The sequence below is a fragment of the Tupaia chinensis genome, unplaced genomic scaffold (genome assembly GCF_000334495.1).
Source record: "Tupaia chinensis unplaced genomic scaffold, TupChi_1.0 Scaffold000365_1, whole genome shotgun sequence".
Lineage (NCBI taxonomy): Eukaryota > Metazoa > Chordata > Mammalia > Scandentia > Tupaiidae > Tupaia > Tupaia belangeri.
This window is the reverse complement of record NW_006159862.1, coordinates 1,569,108-1,583,100: the sequence shown is the minus strand read 5'-3', so window position 1 is coordinate 1,583,100 and position 13,993 is coordinate 1,569,108. Positions and strand designations below refer to the sequence as shown.

General features: G+C 51.5%; 1 protein-coding gene across 4 annotated transcripts in view; it reads left to right on the top strand.

The window, feature by feature from the left end:
- The window catches only part of SPECC1 (sperm antigen with calponin homology and coiled-coil domains 1), a 362,600-nt gene that overhangs the window by 91,373 nt on the left and 257,234 nt on the right, over window positions 1–13,993 (top strand). For all 4 annotated transcript variants that reach the window (XM_027773699.1, XM_014589605.2, XM_027773700.1 and 1 more), the window contains exon 2: window positions 4,982–5,152. In XM_027773699.1, the coding sequence (XP_027629500.1) occupies window positions 5,006–5,152 (147 nt within the window). In that variant the 5' untranslated portion in view covers window positions 4,982–5,005. The remainder of the gene's footprint in view (window positions 1–4,981; window positions 5,153–13,993) is intronic.

Below are 13,993 nucleotides of genomic sequence, written 5' to 3'. Positions count from 1 at the left end.
AAAAAAAAAAAAAAAAAGAAAGAAAAAGAAAATCACATCAAAATGTGTGTGCATGCCCAAACTCCCAGAAGGCGAATCGAGGAGAAGGGACTGTGGCACAGTCATTCCTCCTGGGAAGCGATTTCTCACTTTCCCTCTCTCTGTCTCTCCAGCAAATGCACATGCCCTATGGCAAAAAAAAAAAAAAATTAAAAAAGAAAAGAAGAAAAGAAAATTCATGATAAAGTTGTACATGAGCATGTCAGAGAGAGAGAGAGAGAGCTCCTCCTGGGGGGCCTGGTCACGCTGCAGTCTCTCGTCCTCTGATCCTCCATGCCCGCGGGATCCTGGGCACAGGTGTGCCTACTCGGCGTGTTGCCAGCAGGGCCTGGGTTTGAACCTGTCGGCCACGTGGGATCTGGCTTCCTCTCACAGCGCTCAACTGCTGCTCAACTATGGGACTGTCCCCTCCCCAGCCCCCTTTACTTAGCGCATAGAGAAAGTGCTTCTTAGAACCACGCTTAGGCTAACAAGGTTCTGAAGCAGCATGTAGGTGAGATAATGAATAACAGTTCTCAGAAACCCACCCAGCAGAGAGGGAGAAGCTCTCACCCGCTGCGGGGCATGGCCACACCAGGATCCCTTCTCCACTTCTTTTTTCTTTTTCTTTTTTCTTTTTAAATTTTGCTACAAGGTGCATATGCTAGCCAGGGAGTGAGACAGAGGAAAACTGAGAAAGCGCCCTCGGGGTTTGGGAGGAAGGCCATGCCAATCCCCTCTCTTCCATTCTCCCTTGGGATTTGGGCATGCACCCAGGCCGAGCCAGGACTCAGATGGCAGTCAGCCTGTGGATCCGCTCCCTTACCCACTAGGCTAGGGCTGGCCCTCAGATTACAGAGCTGTTAAACACTATGCTCACCTGCAGCCACGTTTCCATGGCTGCCGTGGTCACAGTTCCAGGTAGCTCTCTGGACACATGCCAGCCAGCAGCTAATTGGTTTAAATAGGTAGGGGCGCTGCGTGGCCTTGCAGAGAGCCTGGCAGCTGGAAACGGTGCTCGGCCAGGAAAGAGGCAGGACAGCGCAGGAGGCCGGCTGTGCTGACTTCTAACGGGTGGTATGTGGGCCGTGCTGGGGTGCGGAGAGGCACAGGGAGTGGCTTAGACCTCCATGCCCTGTGCGAGTTGCCGTTGGATTGCTTGTTACCTGTGAGGTTTTATTTATTTATTTGTTTATTTTTAGAGAGATTTTTTTGCCATACGGCTCATGAGCTCGCTGGAGAGAGAGAGAGAAAGCGAGAAATCACCCCCTGGGGGAACGGCTGTGCTGCAATCCCTTCTCTAGTCTCCTCTCAGGATTCTTTTTAATTAAAAAAATTATTTTTAAAATTTTTTATTTGTTTATTCGTTTATTTTAATTTGACCAGAGAGAGAGAGACAGAGAGAGAGGCAAAGTGAGAAATCAAGCCACCAGATCCGGCACTTGAACCATGGTCGGCCATGTAGGAGCGTCCAACGCCTTAACCACCATGCCACCTGCTGGCCCCACCTCTCAGGATTTGGGGAACATATGCACACGCACCCAGCTGAGTTTTTTATTTTATTTTATTTATTCATTCATTTATTTTAATTTGACCAGAGAGACAGAGAGAGAGAGAGAGTGAAAGTAAGAAAACAAGCTCCCAGGTCTAGGACTTGATCTGGGGTCACCCCTGTGGGAGTGTCTAGCACCTTAACCACCACGCCACCTGCTGGTCCTAGCTGAGTTTTCAGCTGCAGGGTCTGAGACTCTAACTGTGGTAGGCTTCGTGAACGTCCAGCGATGTAACCATTCCGCCATCTGCTGGCCCCTTGTTTTATGGGTCTCACGGTTACAACCCTCCTACCTGAGCCTCCCAGGGGAGAGCACAGGTGGCCACCACCATATCTGGCTCCCGCTTGTTTCTATTGATTTGTTTACGTTTAATTACCAGAGGGCACGTGTATTTGCTAGAGAGAGACAGAGCGGGAGATAGCACTCCCGTGTGGAATGGCCACGCTGCAATCCCTTCACCCTCTCTCCCTCCTTTCAGGATTTTGGGCATGCGTATACATGTACCCTGTGTGTTTGTCAAGGTGCTGGTTCCGGGACTCTAACCACACTTGGCCATATGGGATCAAGCTGTCTTAACCACTGAGCTGTAGAGTGGCCTCTGGCCCTTTTTCGGACTAGGCCTCACTGTGTTACCCAGGCCAGCCTCAGGTTCGTGACCTCCTGCCTTGGCCGAGTCTCTGGATGAGAGGTGTATGTCACCAAGCCCAACCTTTAGGTCGGACCAGGAATCGAACCCAGGCCTCTCACGTGGTCCTGACTTGAAGAACACAGAGGCTGCACAGCACGCGTCACCACACCTAGGGTCACATGTTTTGTTTTGGTTTTTTTGAGAGGTTTTTGCTATAGGGCGCACGCACTCGCCAGAAAGACAAAGAGACAGAAAGCGAGAAATCACCCCACAGGGGGGATGGCCACACCGCAATCTCTTCTCCTCCATTCTCCTCTCAGAATCTTGGGCATGCACACATACTCGCCTGGCGTGAGCTTAAGCCACTAGGTCCGGGACTCGAACTGCGTTGACTACATGGGATCCAGTGACATAGTCATTATGCCTGGTCCTGAGTCACATGCATTTCTAAAGTGCATTTTTTTTTTAGGTTTTTGTCATAGGTGTGTGTGCTCACTGGAGAGAGACAGAGATAGTGAGAGAGAAAGTGAAAAATCTCTCCCCAGAGGGGTGGCCACACCGCAGTCCCTTCTCATCCATTCTCCTCTCAGGATTTTGGGTATGCATGATTTTCAAGTTGCTGGATCTGGGACTCAAACCGTGGTTGGCCATGTGTGAGTCTAGCAGCTTAACCTCCACACTACTTCCTGGCCCCCTAAAGTGCATTTAAAGAAAGAAAATTGCTATAGGACATTTGTGCTCACCATAGAGACAGAGAGAGTGAGAATGTGAGAAATTAATCCTGGGGCGAATGGCCACACCACCCCCCTTTCTGTATTCTCCTTTTGGGATTTTGAGCATGCACCTGCATATGCCCAGCGTGGTTTTCTTTCTTTCTCTTTTTCTGTCTGTCTGTCTTTCTTCCTTTCTTTCTTTCTTTCTTTTTTTTTTTTTTGAGAGTTTTTTTGCTATAGGGTATGTGCACTCACTGGAGAGAGAGAGGGACAGAGGGACAGAAAGCGAGAAATCACACCCTCCCGCCCCCCCATAGAGAATGGCCATGCCTCAATCCCTTCTCCTCCATTCTTTTCTCAGGATTTTGGGCATGTGCACACACACGTGCTGGTGTGAGTTTAAGCCACCGGGCCTGGGACTTGAACCATGGTTGACTACGTGGGAATCCAGCGACGTAACCATTCCACCGTTAGCTGGTCCCACCCAGCGTGTTTTTCAAGCCACCAACTCTGGGACTTGAACCATACAGTTGGCCATGTGGGACCCAGCACCCTAACTGCATGCCACCAGCTGGCTCCCTGAGGGGTACTTTTGATGTTCTTGGAAAGGAGGCAGCACTATGGCTGGGGGCTCTGTGCCACACACCCATTACTGTCCGGGACAGGAGAGTCAGGGGTGGAGGTGGAGGAGGGCCTGGAGGGCATTTCATCCCCAGCTGTTCTGCTGCTAATGGAGGAAACAGAGCCGGGGAGCGGCAGGGATGGGCCGGCGCTCCTCGCTCAGGAATGACGGTACTGAGTGCTGATGGCAGACGCGGCCCTCCTGTCCTGTATGCGGCTCCCAGCAGCCTCCTGCTGCTTGGGGCTCTCCCTCGTCTGTTCAGTATTTCAGTCAGGATGGTACTGTGCCCCTTACTGTCAGTTCTGCCTAATTCAAATATGCTTTATTAATTTTTAAATGGTATCAGTTTTTATCCAAAGGAAGAAAAAAGTCATTTTGTGCTTCTGTGAAATCTGATTTTCAAGTAATTTATTTATGTCTATTTAAAAATTAGTAGGTTGTTCCTGTCAACCCTAAAGCTGCAACAGTTACGGGCATTTTATACCTTGACTTAAGCAGACTTGCTCAATGTGGCTGTGGGATATCTCTCTCTCCCTCTCTCTAAAGGAGAGTGGTATTCAAAAAGTTCATGGGAAATGTGTATTATTAAAAAACTAGGAGCCACTGTGTGGTATTGTGGTTAAAGTGCTTGACTCCCACATGGCTGACTATGGTTCAAGTCCCGAACCCGGTGGCTTGCTTTCTCACTTTCCCTCTATCTGTCTCTCTGGCGAGTGCGTGTACCCTATAACAAGCACGACTCTCACATGGCTGAGTGTGGTTCAAGTCCTGGACCTGGTGGCTTGAAACAGATGGCATGACTCTGATATGGCTGACTGAGATCGGAGTCTTGAACCCGGTGACTTGAAAATCATGCCGGGTACATGCGTGTGCGTGCCAAGATCCCAGGAGGAGAATGGAGGAGAGTGACATGGCCATCTCCTCCCCGAAGGGATGATTGTTTTACTTTCCCTCTCACTGTCTCTGTCTCTCTTTCCAAGAAGTGCACATGCCCTAAGGCAAAAACCTCTTAAAAAATAATGATGATGATAATAATAAATAAAAATAAATATTTCTTTTTAAAATTCTTTAAATAAATAAAATATTTTTAAAAAACTGTGTAGATTTCAAAAGCTGTTCGTACCAAAATAAACTTTCATTTCATTTTCCTGTGAACTTTCAGAAGGCCTGCCACATGCACGCATACACACACACACACACACAGTACCTGGTGTTTCTTCCCTGTTTTGCCTAAATGAATATCGGCACATCAGTGTGGTCGTGCACGTGTCTCAGCAGTTTGCCGGAAGCTGCTGTGAAGTTATACAGGTTAGCGCGGTCCCAGGGTACCCCTTTTTATAAGCCTCATTCCCGGTGATGTGGTGGGGGGAACTTCGTGCTGGTTCTAACCGTAAACCTCAGCCGGTTCAAGTCATGGTGACCGCGTCTGTCTTCTCGCCCTCTGCAGAACGACAGCCCCGCCAGGACAGACATGCGGAGTGCAGCCAAGCCCTGGAGCCCAGCTGGCAAAGCGGGGAGCCATGGCCCCGACCGTGCGCGGCCCCTCCCCACCGCCGCCTCCGGCATGAGGAGTTCGAAATCCTCCACCTCGCTGGCGTTCGAGTCCCGGCTCAGCAAGGTACAGACCGAGACCCCAGGGTGCAGCTGTGGGTGCTTCTGGTAGCTCTGGGTGGGCAGTGAGCAAATTGGTCCCCAGGCGGAGAAGGAGGCTCCTGTGGCAGGTTCTAGGGGGCCCAGCATGTTTGGACCCAGGAACAGAGAGAATGGGTGCTCTGGGGTCAAGAAGGAAACCTGCGAGATGTTTTTGCCGTTCTTTAAGGTCCTCTGCCCTGGGTCATGTGATGTGGACTGACCGGAGGCTCACCGCAGTCCCCTCCGCTTCCCTTGTCCCCACATCTGCTTCCCACACCTCCCCGTCTGAGTGACGCAGCTCGCAGCTTGGCCTCCCAGTTACCAAGGCGGAGCCTGGGCATCTTTGAAACCTCCTTTTCTTGAGGCCCGTAGTCCTTCACTCCTACCTGAAAAATACGTGTCTGGGGGCCAGCAGAAGAAGGGATTGTGGTGTGGCCATCCCCCCTGGGGGGTGATTTCTCGCTTTCTGTCTCTCTGTCTCTCTCTGTCCATCTGGCGTAGTGGTTAAGGCCCTGGACTCCCACACGGCCGACCACCATTGGAGGGTAGGGCCTGGTAGCCTGAAACTCACGCAGGGCACGTGTACATGAGTACCCAAAACCCTAGGAGGAGAAGGGATTGGGGTGTGGCCATCCCCTCTCGGGGGTGATTTCTCGCTTTTCTTCTCCGTGTCACTCTGTCTCTCTCCAGGTGAGCCCACGCACTCTATGGCAAAAACCTTAAAAAAAAAAAAAGTGTGTGTGTATACACACATCTGTGTGTGTGTGTGTGTCTGGCCTGGCAGAGAGCATGACAAGGCACTGGAGTCCCACATGACTGACCAGGGTCTGAGTCTTGGACCTGGTGGCTTGTTTTCTCACTCTCCTTCTCTTTTTTCTCTCTCTCTGGTCAATTGAAGAAGAAAAAGAAGACATTAAAAATTGAAATGATTCTGGGGCCAGCAGGTGGTGTGGTGGTTAAGGACACTGGACTCCCATAAGGCCGACCACGGTTCGAGTCCTGGACCTACTGGCTTGCTCTCCCACTTTTCCTCTCTCTCTCTCCCTCTCTCTCTGTCTGTCTCTCACTCTGTCCTTCTCTGGTCAAATTAAATAAAGTTAAATAATACATAATCCTTTAAAAAAATTAAATGATTCTTAAAAAAAAAAAAAAGTGTCTACTCCAGCCACTTCCCCTGTGACAGCGGGTTGTGCCCAGCCCTGGCCCTCCTAACATGTGACATGAGTCACGTCCGATCTCTACTTAAAACCCTGTCAGGCCCCCTCCATGCACCGAGTGAAAGCCGAGTCCTTGAAAAGCCGATGGTGCCCTCCAGACCATGAGAGTTTGCTACCCCTGCCTTGTCTGGTCCAGAAGCCACCAACCACGTGGCAGAATTGACATGTGCTGAGCCGTCCCCATAGCCTGTGCTTACGCCCTGAGAAGAACACGCCGGGTGCATATACGTGCGTGCCCGCACTCCTCACGGAGAGGAGAAACGGAGGAAAAAGGATGATGGAGCCACCACCCGTTAGGGGATGCCTTCCCTCTCTCTCTCTGGTGAGTGCGCACATTTCCTGGCAATTAAAAAATACATCAGGACCAGGGCCAGCAGTTAGCGTAATGGCTATGTCGCTGGACTCCCACGTAGTCGACCACAGTTCGAGTCCCGGACTCGGTGGCTTAAACTCACACCAGGCGCGTGTGCGTGTGTGCCCAAGATCCCAAGAAGAGAATGGAGGAGAAGGGATTGCGGCGTGACCATCCCCCCTGGGGGGTGATTTCTCGCTTTCTGTCTCTCTGTCTCTCTCTGTCTGTCTGGCGAGTGCACGTGCCCTATAGCAAAAACCTCCCCACCCCCCACTTCCCCCCAAAAAAGAAAAAATACATCGGGACCAGCAGCGGCATAGTGGTTAAGGCGTTGGACTCTCACATGGCCAACCACGATTTGAGTTCTGGAACTAGCAGCTTAAAAATCACACCACGTACTGGGACCAGCAGTTGGCGTAATGGCTATGTCGCTGGACTCCCTTGTAGTCAACTGCGGTTCAAGTCCTGGACCTGGTGGCTTAAACTCAAGCCGGGTGTATGTGTGTGTGTGTGTGTGTGTGTGTGTGTGTGTGTGCCCAAGATCTCAAGAGGAGAATGGAGGAGAGGGATTGCAGTGTGGCCATCTCTCTCACTCCCAGTGGGGTGATTTCTCACTTTCTGTCCCTCTGTCTCTCTGTCTTTCTGGTGAGCACATGTCCCCTATGGGGAAAAACCTCTCCAAAAAAAAAAGAAAGAAAATCACACCAGGCGCATGTGCGTGCTTGTCCAAAATCCCCGGAGGAGGAGAGAGGAGAAGGGGTTGTGGCGTAGTCTTCCCCCTGGGCAGTGATTTCTCACTTTCCCTCCTCTCTGGTGACCACATGCCCTACGGCAAAAACCAAACCAACAAGAAAGAATATATCCCCATCCTTAGGTGACGCATGACTGAAGTGATTAACATTGTTTTTCCCTGTTGTTTCCTTTTGATTTATTTTTAAGGCTTATTCATTATTTCTTATTTTTAATTGCTAAAGGGTACATGCACTCACTAGAGAGAGAGAAGCATCCCTCACTGTGGCATGGTCGCGCTGAAATCTCTCCTCTCTTTTTCCATCCTGTCAGGATTGTGGGTACACGAGCACATACGCCCAACATGGTGTTCAAGCTGCCAGGGTTGGGATTTGAACCATTTAGCCATGTGAGATCTGGCTCTCTTAGCCGCTAGGATACAAGGCCAACCTCATTTATTTCTTCCATGAGAGATACAGAGACACAGAGACAGGTATCCCCAATATCGTCACTAGGCCACAAGCCACCCCCAGCCTCAGCTGGCCTGACCCTCGGGTATGAGTGTGCACACCTGGGATACTCAGAGAGGGCCAGGGATGCAAACCCGGGACCTTTCCCATGTGGGTCCAGCTGCATCTCCACTCTGTCACTGCCTGGCCCCTCGTCTTAGTTTTTGATGTGGCTACTAGGACATAAATTCTTCGCATGGCCTGTGTTCTATTTCCGTTGATGCTGCTGCCCCAGACCCTTGGTTCTCAGAGTGGGGTCCCTGGGTCAGCAGCCACAGCTGGGAACTTGGTAGAAATGTACGTCCCCAGGCCTTGGGCAGCCCTGGAGAATCAGACCCTTGGTGCGTGCTGGTGGGCTCGAGGCAGGCGCAGGCAGGAGTGTGTACTTTTACAAACCCGCCCTGTAATCCCGATGGAATCTGAGAACCACCCTCCAACCGTCGTACCGTCTACTGTGAAAGAGCAGATTGTGTTGTAGCTGGTGATTCCAGAGCTTTGGATTTTCCCCGTTTCTGTGTGGAATTGAGAGGAATTTCTTAGTTCCTTTCATCTGTGAGAGATTTAAACTCTTTCCTTTTGTAAGCATCTCTATGCAGGTGCTGGGCAGCTTAAATATCACGAAACTGTTAGTGAAGAGACTTACTAAACTTATCAAAGCAACGCCGAACCGCCTACCTTCGTAGGGATCTCCTTCCTCAACCCAGAAACCCCAAGTGGAGCTGAAACTGTGCTGGGTGACCAAGGAACAAAGCCGCAAATGTGGTCACAAATAGAGAGCCAGCGAGAATTAGTAACCCAGCCTCACGGCGGTCGCTCTATGATGTCGCGTCCAGAGCGTGGAGCAGCAGCTCACGTTCGTCTCAGAGGCCAGAGAGGATTAGCCGTTAGTTTGTATGCCCTGCCTCCCGGGACAGCATCTAAGCAATGAGTCTTTTTTTTTTTTTTTGAAGAGAGATTTTTGCTATAGAGTGTGTGCACTTGCCAGAGAGACAGAGACAGAAAGTGAGAAATCACCCCCCAGGGGATAGCTGCACTGCAATCCCTTCTCCTCCACTCTCCTCTCAGGATTCCGGGCATGCATGTACACACGCCCTGCATGAGTTTTAAGGCACCAGGTCTGGTGCCTTGAACCGTGGTCGACTACATGGGAATCCAGGACATAACCATTATGCCATTTGCTGGCCCCAGCAATGGGTCTTAGACGGCATTCTTACGCTAGGAAGCGAAGTGCTCCCTAGAGAAGCTTTTGCTGCAGCCCAGCTCTTGTCTCCGTGTGGTAAGGAGGTCCCCAGCACTGGCCCACAGCACAGCGCACTGCCCTTGCCCGGGACAGGACAGATGGCGCTACGGTGTGGAGTGAGATCCCAGAGCCCAAGGTGAGGAAGAGTAGGCTGGGCATGGCGGCAACACAGAACTCAGAAACGGGCTCGCACCCTGGCCCTGCACGCTGGCCCTGCACTGCTAAGAGCAGCTGTCGTGGGGAGGGGAGGCCCGTGTGAAGTGTTGTAGGTACTCCATTTTCAGTCCTCGCAGCCGCCATGGGAAGTACCTGTTACCCTTAGCTTTGCCTGGCACCTGGAAGGCAGGCACACGCGACTTCTACTGAGCATGACGGGACGGATTTATCAGAAGGGCCTGAGGTTCAGGGAGGGGGACGACTCACCGTGTCCTACCGCGCCACTGGAATCCCCACTGCGTTGCCTGAATCGTTCCCTAAAACACTCCCTCCTCTGGCTTCCCTTGTATGAATTTTCTTTTTGTAGGGTGGCGACCCACATGAAGAGTTGGCAGCAGTAGCATAGTAATATTGCCGTGCTCTGTGATGCTGGCCCACACGTGAAGGCCTTGGGTCCAAGTCCGCGGTCTCCCTACAGTCTGGGCTCACGCGTGAGCCCTTGATTTGGGCTGGCTGAGGCTCGTGGCTGGGCGATCCTGCTGATGGTGCCACTGTCTCTCTCTCTCTTTTAAATGTTATGTATGTATTTTAGTTTTTGCTCTAGGGTATGTGCATTTGCCAGAGAGAGACAGAGACAGAGGGAGGCAGGGACAGTGAGAAATCACCCCTCAGGAGGGATGGCCATGCACAATCCCTTCTCCTTTGTTCTCTACTCAGGATTTTGAGCATGCATATACTCAATAATTCTCAAGCCACCGGGTCAGAGACTCGAACCATGGAATCTGCTATGTGAGATCCAGCTGCCTTAACCTCCAAGCTACTTGCTAGCCCTGTGTTTCTCTGGTCTGAAATAAACTTTTAAAAATTTTAAAATAGGGACCAACAGGTGGCATAATGGTTACGTTGCTGGACTCTCACATAGTCAACTGCTGTTCGAGTCCCGGACCTAGCAGCTTAAAACTCACACCAGGCACATGTGCGTGCGTGCCCAAAATCTCAAGAGGAGATGGAGGAGAAGGGATTATCGTGTGGCCATCTCCCCTGGGGGATACTTTCTCACTTTCTGTCTCTCTGGCAAGCGCACGTGCCCTATAGCAAAAACAAACAAACAAACAAAAAGCGTGAAACAGTAGGGACGATTGTCAGTCGTTGGTACACCCAGCAGCCGGGGAGCACATTGAGTGGGTGTATGTCAGAGCTGTTACTCAAAGCACACGACACGCCTAACCCACACAGTCCTCAAAGCAGCATGATGACACAGGTACCATCCTGAAACCGGTATTTTTTTGTGATGAAACCAAAACGCAGAGAATGAGGTCCCTGCCGAGATCACACAGCTTGTCACTGGCAGAGCCAGGGTCACACCAGGCAGTCTGGGTCTCGCGCCTATGGCCGTGGCCGCCAAACTGTGCTGCCGCGGTGTGATGTGGCTGCCCCCAACCCCAGCAGGGCTCTCCTGACCCTTCAAACCAGTGAGTGTGAGGAGGAATCAGAGCCTTGGAAACGCAGCCTGCGTTTGAACCCCAGCTCTGCCTCACCCATACAGTTTTGAACTTTGCTCTTTTCTCCTGGACAACGTGAGTCACAGAGCTGAGACAAGCAGGTAGAGGACCTGGAAGAACCCACAGTGCCTGCCTGTGGAGCCCTGTACCCCGCTTCCACGTAGCCGTGCTCCGGTTTCTGTCCTGAGCCCCAGGCAAGCTCTTCTCCACCTGCAAAACAAAGACTTGGGGCCTGTGGGGACTCAGAGATAAAACACGAGGCGCTGTGAGGCTGACCTGCATGGGAAGATCCACTTTAAAACAAAACAGAACAGGGGCTGGCAGGTGGCATGGTGATGAAGGCGCTGGACTCCCACATGGCTGACCACAGGTCAAGTCCCAGACCTGGCAGCTTGCTTTCTCACTTTCCCTTTCTCTCTCTCGTCAGAAAATAAATAATAATGAATAAAATTAAATAAATAATTCTTTAATTTTTTTTTTCAAATTGCATTCATGCACATTTTTTTAAAGAGAGATTTTTGCTATAGGCCGTGTGCTCTCACCAGAGAAACAGAGAGAAAGCGAGAAATCACCCCTCAGCAGGGATGGCCTTGCCACAATCCCTTCCCCTCCATTTTCCTCTCAGGATTTTGGACGCACACATGCCCAGCGTGAGTTTTGTTTTTTTTGTTTGTTTGTTTGTTTGTTTGTTTTGAGAGATTTTTGCTATAGGGTACGTGTGCTCACCAGAAAGACAGAGAGATAGAAAGCAAGAAATTACCCCCCAGAAGGGATGGTCACGCCGCAATCCCTTCTCTTACATTCTCCTCTCGGGATCTTGGGCACGCACGCACACGCACCCGGTGTGAGTTTAAGCCACCAGGTCCAGGACTCGAATAGCGGTTGGCTACATGGGAGTCCAGCGACATAGCCATTACACTAACTGCTGGTCCCCCTAGCATGAGTTTTAAGCACTGGGTCTGGAACTCGAACCACAGTCAACCACGTGGGAGTGCAGCAATGTAACCATTCCGCCATCTGCTGGTCCCCACACACATTTTACATGAACTTCTCCCAATCCCCTTGGAGCTGGGACAGGAATTTCCCAGAGGAGACGTTTACACGGCACAGCCAAAGACACCCTGGTAGCCAGGGTACATGTGAGCTGCGTCTCTACGTCGGTGACTTGTTTATGTCTACACACATGACGCTCCAGAACTTGGAGGGAGCCACATGGGGGTCAGAGTAACTGAGGCCTGCAGATTCAGAGCGACCCTCAGAACAGGCGACTGTTCTCCAGCTTCTCATCCGGTCAGCATTGGGAAGGCCCTGGTGTCGCCTGCGGTGGCTGACTGGGAAGCTGCTCGGTCTCCTTGAGCAGCCGGATCGGTTTTGTGGGGACCTGCACAGTATATACCGGAAGTCTCTACCGCTGAGCACACGCCTGATAACGACGCGATATGTCACCTGTCATTGGTGCACCTGGAGAGCCGTCGCTGGAGGGTTGTCACCTCACAAAACTTGTGGGGGCAGCACGTGGCTTGGTGGTTAAGGCACTGGACTCCCACACAGTCAACTACGGTTCAAGTCCCAGATCTGGTGGCTTTAAACTAACACTGGATGTGTGTCGTGTGTGCCTAAAACCTCAGGAGGAGGATGGAGGATAAGGGACTGCGGCCTGGCTCTCCGCACTGGGGTGATTTCTCACTTCCCCTCTCACTGTCTGGTGAGCACAAGGCTCAATGGCAAAAACTTAAAAAAAAAAAAAAAAAAGAAGAAGAAGAAGACAGAAAGAAGGAAAGGAAGGAAGGAAGGAAGGAAAGAGAAAGAAAGGAAGGAAGGAAGACTTTCTTGTACAAACCTCGCCTCCTCTCAGGCATGGTACGCTGCCGACCCACCTGGCTCGCAGACAGTGACTTCGAGGACGAGGGGCGACACCGATTTAGAATGCCCGACAGCATCAGCATGTCCTCTGCAGAGGCTGGGCCTCAGAAACTGCTTGGAGCTCTCGCAGCTGTCAGTCTTGCTCTCTGCTCTCGGTGACAGGGAAGCCCTGAGAAGCCGCGACCTTCTCCTCCGTGCTAACCACGGAGGGAGGGTGGGTTACTCTGCTGTGCAAGGCCCTGGCCAATCCTGACTCCTGACAGCAACTTGCTGATGGAGGAGGTGCAAAGCGCCCCTGTGCTTCCGTCTGCTGCCAGGCTGTGGCCTCCATGTTCTGCGACAGCCACGGCTGAGACACCTGGACGAGAGCAGGAGTCACACTGGCACCTGCGGCACACTGACCTCGCGTGTGGCCTGCCCGAGCCAAGACGGCGAGAACAGGTTGCTCTTGAGAAGAAAGACGATGGCGAGGCGGATGTGCTGAGATGGGGCGTGGCGGGGGGCAGCAGTAACAAAAGCACTTCCCGAGGGTAACGCAGGACTGGGGTTCTCACCTCTGTGGAAGGGCAACAGAGACGAATTAATCTGGAGCCAGCAAGTAGCATGGTGGTTAGGGTGCTGGACTCCCACATGGCTGACTGAGGTTCAAATCCCGGACCTGGTAGCTTACTTTCTCACTTTCCCTCTCTCTCTCTGGTGAGTTCAGGGGCTCCAAAGAAAACCTAAATAATAATGATAGTAATATGTAAAATAAAATAAATAATTATTGAAAAAAACACAATAGGGACCAGCAGATGGCATAATGGTTACATCGCTGGACTCCCATGTAGTTGATCACAGTTCAAATCCCGTACCCAGCGGCGAGTCCCAGACCTGGCAACTTAAAAGTCATGCTGAGCGTGTGTGTGTGCGTGCCCTAGACCCCAAGAGCAGGATGGAGGAGAAGGGATTGCAGTGTGGCCATCTCCCTGGGGGGTGATTTCTCACTTTCTGTCTCTGTCTCTATCTCTCTGGTGACTATATGCACATTATAGCAAAACTCTCTAAAAAAAAAAAAAACCACCAACCGGGACCAGCAGTTAGCATAATGGCTGTGTCACTGGACTCCCATGTAGTCGACCGCGGGTCGCGTCCCAGACCCGGTGGATTAAAACTCAAGCCGGGCGTGTGTCTGTGCATGCCCCAGATCCCGAGAGGAGAATGAAAGAGAAGGGATTGCAGTGTGGCCATCTCCCCTGGGGGGTGATTTCTCGCTTTCT